Below are 7,062 nucleotides of genomic sequence, written 5' to 3'. Positions count from 1 at the left end.
TATTTTTTTTTATTTCTGCCTTTCCCATCTAGATGCCTTATTTCACTAGCTAGAACCTACAGTACAATGTTAAATAAAAATGGACATCCTTGTCTTGTTCCTGATTTTAAGAGGAAAAGACATCTTTGTAAGTAGTCCTTTTATCAAACTCTCTTTAGTAATTCTTTTTTCTTTCTTTTTTTTTTTTAAATGGGGTTTCACTCTGTCACCCAGACTGGAATGCGAGTGCAGTGGTGCAAACACAGCTCACTGCAGTCTGGACTTCTCAGCCTCAAGAGATCCTCCTGCCTCAGCCTGCTGAGTAGTTGGGACCATAGGCATGCAAGGAGGTTTTTGCTAAAAAGAGGTAAAGGAAAACTGAAAATAAATATCACCTACTTCGTCATTTGAGCTTGGGTTATCCTTTATAGAAAAGGAAGATGGCTCCCCTCCCTGTGTCCATGTGTTCTCATACCTATGCAACAATCTTGCATGTTCTTCACATGTACCCCAAAACCTAAAATGCAATAAAATAAATAAATGGGAAAAAAAAAAAAGAAAAAGAAAAGGAAGATGGCAAGATCATGTTTCCAAAGATACTTCAAAGGGGCAAAGTGCTGAATATACAGCAAGCAAGGGATTAATTTCAATAGAAAAACTGCAAAGTAAATTCCCGAATGTTGGTAGATGGTATATACATTTTAGAAGAGAACACCAAAGAGAAAAGTTATTCATCATTGATTATCCTATCAAGAGCAGCAGACTAATTTGGCATGGCTGTTTTCTGAACAACTTGAGATTTGTTCTTGACTAAAACAACAGTCCTTTGTCTAAAAGCATTTTCTTATCACTTGGTGAAATTGTCAGTAGTCTCCTCATCTTTATTAGGTAAGATGTATGAGTAGAGGCCTTAAAACACTTCTCAAGACCTTATGCTGGGGATTTCTGATCCAGAAATTTCCTGGTATTTTTATTTATTTGTTTACCTAACAATTTAAGTGAAGTGATTAAAACAACATCTATTTAACAATGTCTGGACTTCGACTACAGACTATAATCTTTTTGTTTGTTTGGTTTGGTTTCCATTTTTATTTTTGTTTATTTTGAGATGGAGTCTCACTCTGTTGTCCAGGCTGGAGTACAGTGTTGTAATCTCAGGTCACTGCAACTTCCGCCTCCTGAGTTCAAGCGATTCTCATGCCTCAGCCTCCCAACTAGCTGGGATTACAGGTGCATGCCACCCACCTGGCTAATATTTGTATTTTTAGTAGAGACAAAGTTTCGCCATGTTGGCCAGGCTGGTCTCAAACTCCTGACCTCAAGTGATCCGCCCGCCTTGGCCTCCTAAAGTGCTGGGATTACAGGCGTAGGCCAGCACACCCAGCCATGTTTTATTTTGTGTTAGAGATAGTGTTTCGCTATGCTGTCCAGATTGGAGTACAATGACTATTTACAGGAATAGTCATAGCACACTGCAGCCTCAAGAGACCCTTCGGCCTCCCCCTCCCAAGTAACTGAGACCACAGGTGCATGACATTACACTCAGCTGTAGTTTGTTTTGTTTTGGACTGTAATTTTAACCTGATATGAATAAATTAGTCGTATATTTAAATTAGCCATGCAAGTGATTTAACTTGTTATCAATAAGGATTTATAGACTATATGAAAGTATGGCTAGATTAAAGATAAATGGTTACATAAATGAATGATCTTCCTTCTGCTCTCCCTTTTCCTCCAGTCTTTGTCCAAATTTTATCAGTTCTTCCAAATCCTCTTTGAATGCTACTTTGTATAGGCATATTCTTGCTGTGTGCAGCTCATTTGAGTTTTTGGTATTCAGGCCATTTTTCCTACTATATTATAAGCTGTTAGAAGGCTGGGTCTGTATCTTATTTCTCTTTATATCTTCCATAACATATTGCTTTACACAAAGTTGATATTTAAACATTAATGTATTAATGAATAATTTATGATGAAGATTAATAACCTCAGCTTTTCACTTTATTAATTGAGTGAATATGCAATCTCTCTTTTCTATCACAGGCTTCTGTCTCTAAACAAGGGCAAATTTTAGGGACAACTCTTTTCTGTCCCTTTTATTTCTCCCCCACCCCTTTTTTTGGTTCCATTTCTCTATTGCAGCTTTATTTATCTTTTTACTATAACTCATTCTTTTATTCTCAATCCTGCCCCTTCTGTATTTGTCTGCTTTTTATTACTCCTGCCTCTTGCCTCTTTTAATTCTTAATGCCACTTAAAACTTGTTTCCCTGTCACCTGGTCTTTCTGTTTTTGTTCTTTCTGCTTGACTTTCTTCTCCATTCGTCACCACCCCTCTCCTTGCCCTCAAGGTACAGAGCAGGATTAGGTATAGGAGGAGCCCAGCTGGGGTAGGGGTGGAGCCACCTGTTCACTGCTTCAGGATTCAGAAGCTGACTGGGAAGGAACGGCTGCTCAAGGGTAGCTAGGACTGAAGTCCCTATGGCCTTTCTGCTAGAGGCTAGCATTCTGGAGGACAGTTGGGACTTGGTAAGATCAGAAAGCTCTCCCTCTCTTCCTTTGTGCTCTCCCTTTCTTCTTCCGTGTTCTGCATTTTTCACTCATGATCTCTCCATACTGCTAACTTTTCTTCCGTTTCTCTGTTTTACTATTCTATCTTTCCTCTTTCTACCTATCAGTGAACTCTAGTGTTTGTCTTTTCTGTAACCTATTATTTCCACACATCTCTGTATTCTCTCTCAACATTTAACTTTTCCTACCTCTTCTCCATTTTATTCTTTTATTAGTTTTCTCACCCAGTTTTTTTCTTTTTTTTTTCCTTGAACTCCTGGCCTCAGGTGATCTTCTTACTTCAGCCTTCCTAAGTGTTGGCATTACAGGCATGAGCCACAGTGCCTGGCTAGCTTCCTTTTTCATTTAGTCATTTTTAATCCACTGCTCTATTTTTTGAAAAAATCATACCATTTCCCAGAGAAATAGAAATAAGAGAGGAAAAAAGGGATCACCCTGTCTTTCCAGGGGCCTGTTCAGCCTTTTCACTTATTTTCAGCTTGTAGTATGTTTTGAGATTATGCTTTGAAGAAAAATTTATGCTGTACAGATAGTAAACAGTGAACTTAGAGTTAGGTTGAATATTCAATGTAAAAGGTTTAATTTTATTCTCTTTTCCTTGTTTTACTTAGATTTTACCTGCAATACAGTGGATACAATTTGTCATGGCTACTCTGAGGTATGTTTATTTAATTGCATAAAACTAAACCAGTATAAGCAAAATTCAACAATTCTGTTGTTTTCCACATTTTTCCCTCAGGGATTTGCTTTTACTCTTTAGTCAAAGAGAAATGATATTCTTTATCATGTTGATATTTTCTTACTAATGAAAAGACAATATTAACAATAGCAACAAAAAATTGATTAAAGGATAACATCTGAAAATCAGTGGACAACCTGATTAACAGGATCAATTGCAAAAATCAATAGCAAAGTGCTTACTTAAGCAGCACATATTCTAAAAATTAGAATGATATAGAGAATATTGGTAGGGCTGAGCTCACACCTGTAATCCTAACACTTTGGGAGGCTGAGGTGGGCAGATCACTTGAGCTCAGGAATTTGAGACCATCCTGGACAACATGGTGAAACCCTGTCCCTCCAAAAAAACAAAACAAAACAAAACAAAAAAGTAGCTGGACGTGGTAGCATGTTTCTGTAGTTCCAGCTACCCAGGAGGAACCATAATTGTGCCCCTGTACTCCAGCCTGGTTGACAGAGTGAGAGCCTGTCTCAAAAAAAAAAAAAAAAAAATGATTGACATGGCCTTGCATAAGGAGAACATGCAGATTTGTGAAGCATTCTATATTTGTTTAAAAATATTGGCTGGATGTGGTGGCCCATGCCTGTAATCCCAGCACTTTGGGAGGCTGAGGCAAGAGGATGGCCTGAGCCCAGGAGTTTGAGACCAGCCTGGGCAACATAGTGAGATCCTGTCTGTACAAAAAAATTTTTTAAATTAGCAGGGCATGGTAGCACATGCCTGTAGTTCCAGCTACTCAGGGGGCATACGCAGGAGGATCACTTTAGCCCAGGAGTTGGAGGCTGCAGTAAGCTGTGATTGTACCACTGCACTCTAGCCTGGAGTGACAGAAGGGGACCCTATCTCTAAATAATATAATTAAAAATAAAAAAATAAAAAAAAATATGTGCAGGGCTGGGCATGGTGGCTCACACTTGTAATCTCAGTGCTTGAGAGGCCAAGGTGAGAGGATCACATGAGGTCAGGAGTTTGAGACCAGCCTGGGCAACATAGCAAGACCCTGCCTCTACAAAAAATAAAATAATTAGCCAGATGTGGTGATGTACACCTGTAGTCCTAGCTACTCAGGAGGCTGAGACAGGAGGATCACTGGGGCTCAGTAGTTCAAGGTTACATTGAACTATAATGGCACCACTGCACTCTAGCCTGGCTGACATAGCAGGACCCTGAGTATAAAAAAAATAATTAATGCAGTTCATTTTATATCAATTATGCCAATAAAACTGTAAAAATAACAAAATGACAAAAATGATGGTACTTCATTGTCCTGCCTTAATGATCAATCATCTGCTAAATCTCTCAGTGTTATAGGTTCAAGTTCACTTATTGCCTATGCAGTATTCCAGAATGTACAGAAATCTCCAGAGGTGAGTAATCTCTCTTTGTGTTGGATTTTAACTTTTTAGTGACTTAGTCTCTGAAACAAATTACAGATATTGCTTGTAAATGGTGAAATAATTCAGGCCGGGCGCGGTGGCTCAAGCCTGTAATCCCAGCACTTTGGGAGGCCGAGACGGGTGGATCACAAGGTCAAGAGATCGAGACCATCCTGGTCAACATGGTGAAACCCCGTCTCTACTAAAAATACAAAACATTAGCTGGGCATGGTGGTGCGTGCCTGTAATCCCAGCTACTCAGGAGGCTGAGGCAGGAGAATTGCCTGAACCCAGGAGGCGGAGGTTGCGGTGAGCCGAGATCGCACCATTGCACTCCAGCCTGGGTAACATGAGTGAAACTCTGTCTCAAAAAAAAAAAAAAAAAATGGTGAAATAATTCTATGAATTACTTTTAAATTTGTCATGATGATACATTGAGATATTTTAGGCATGGTCAATAGGGCAGGGATTTTTAAAAGTCCATACTTTTAACTGTAATTGCTCTTCAAATTAAATAAATTTTTAATATTTATTGTATTCTAGATACATTTGCCCAGTGCTTTCAATGTATTTTTCATTTAATCCTTAAAAAACTTTGAGACGGATGTTATTAGTCTGATATTATAGGTAAGGAAATTGAATACTGGTAAGGTTGAATACTTAAAGCTAGCAAGTGTTAGAGCTGGAATTTGAATGCAGACTTGTCTTTTTCCAGAATCACCCCCATACACTTTTAAACCACCAAAATATACTGTCGAATGAAAATGGATTTTGAAGTTTCAGAGGTAGATTGTGACTATGTAAGTCGAACTAGAAAGGAGAAGTTTTGATGCTGTATTGTCATTGCCTGCCAAATTAATTTTAAGTCAAACATCTTGAGATTCAAATTTTCCTAATGTTTATTTCCTTTGCTGGAATTTGAGTTCTGATGTGATTAAGTTAATCAAGTATGAGTTACACAATAGAGCTAAGCTTTATCTCTGAAAGCAGGGTTTGTCAGCCTCAGCATTATTGTGATGTGGGACTAATTATTTGCTGTCCTGTACATTAGGAAGTTTGGCAGCCTTTACCAGCTAGATACTAGTAGCAAAACCTCCTTTCTTCAGTTGTGACAACCAAAAATTTCTTCAAACAATGCCAAGTGGTCCAGATGTAGTGGCAGGTGCCTATAATTCTAGCTACCCAGGAGGCTGAGGTGGGAGGATTGCTTGAGCACAGGAGTTCAAGGGTGCAGCGAGCTATGATCATATCACTGCACTCCAGCCTAGGTGACAGAGCAAGACCTTATCTCTTAAAAAAAAAAAATACTGAATGTCCCTGTGAGGGTGGGATCAGGATGAAATTGTTCTTGTTTGAAAACTAATGTCCAAGTGATGTTCTGGCATAACAGTGGGTTAGAACTTTATAAAGATATAAGGTGTAAGGTCTAATTTGGCTTAGAACGTAACTTAAAAAAAAATTATAATTAAAACAAAATAGAGATTCTCTTGGGTAGGGAGAGCTCTTGGTTTATTCTCCCCCATGGTTTAAATTAAAGACAAATGCAGGCTCATGCCTGTAATCCCAGCACTTTGGGAGGCCGAGGTGAGTGGATTGCCTGAGCTCAGGAGTTCATGACCAGCCTGGGCAACATGGTGAAACCCCATCTCTAAAAAAACATTAAAAATAAAAAAATAAAAAAAATGCAGAGGAAAGTGCCAGCAATGGCAGTGCCAAGTCCCTTGTGGCAGCAGAGAGGAATCAGTTGGACCTCAGGGAAGCTTTAATGGTCATGGCCTTTACTCTGTATTCACTGCTGGAAGCAGCCCTACTCTGTATCAGTCAGCGCCATTGCCATGCTGCACAAGGAGAGTTCCTCAAGAACATAGGCTGGAGAACAGACCAGGGAATTGGTGTATTCGGGGAGGAGCCAGGAATTAAATCTCAGCTAATGAACCGTATTTGATCTGTAACAACTGTGATGAGAATGCCATTAATAATGGTAAACTCCATTGTAATTGTGTTACTTTTATTATTTGGATGAATATCTGTGGAGGAAATGGAGACTCAGAAGACATGCCAGCAGAAGTTATTATTTGGGTCATTATTGGAGAAAAGGCTGAGGTGGGAGGATCACTTGAGCCTGGGAGGTTGAAACTGCAGTAAACTGAGATTGGGCTCCTGCACTCCAGTCTGGGTGACAAAGTGAGACCCTATCTCAAAAAGAAAAAAAAGAAAAAAGAAAAAAAAATCAGATAATGAGAGGCAGTAACTCTGCAGGACTGGATTATTTGCTCACTGTTGATAGTGATTCATGCATTGTGAGATTGTTAAAAGAGTACATAAGACTGTTCTTTCTTTCTTTTTTTTGAGACGGAGTTTCCCTCTTGTTACCCAGGCTGGAGTGCAATGGCGC

The 7,062-nt window shown here is 39.2% G+C and overlaps 1 protein-coding gene and 1 pseudogene across 8 annotated transcripts in view; both read left to right on the top strand.

The window, feature by feature from the left end:
* Window positions 1–7,062, top strand: part of TMEM116 (transmembrane protein 116) — a 93,231-nt gene that overhangs the window by 12,892 nt on the left and 73,277 nt on the right. For 6 of the 8 annotated variants that reach the window (XM_017542767.2, XM_017542814.2, XM_037743641.1 and 3 more), the window contains 2 exons: window positions 3,161–3,207; window positions 4,595–4,658. In XM_017542767.2, coding sequence (XP_017398256.1) covers window positions 3,194–3,207; window positions 4,595–4,658 — 78 coding nt within the window. In that variant the 5' untranslated portion in view covers window positions 3,161–3,193. Of the gene's footprint in view, window positions 1–2,117; window positions 2,508–3,160; window positions 3,208–4,594; window positions 4,659–7,062 lie in introns of those variants that run through there. The other 2 variants (XM_017542796.2, XM_017542753.2) reach the window with 2 other exon arrangements.
* Window positions 6,317–6,741, top strand: LOC108314116 (annotated as a pseudogene).

The sequence above is a fragment of the Cebus imitator genome, unplaced genomic scaffold, assembly GCF_001604975.1.
Source record: "Cebus imitator isolate Cc_AM_T3 unplaced genomic scaffold, Cebus_imitator-1.0 Scaffold8, whole genome shotgun sequence".
In the NCBI taxonomy this organism is placed as follows: Eukaryota; Metazoa; Chordata; class Mammalia; order Primates; family Cebidae; genus Cebus; species Cebus imitator.
This window is presented reverse-complemented; position numbering and strand designations above follow the sequence as displayed.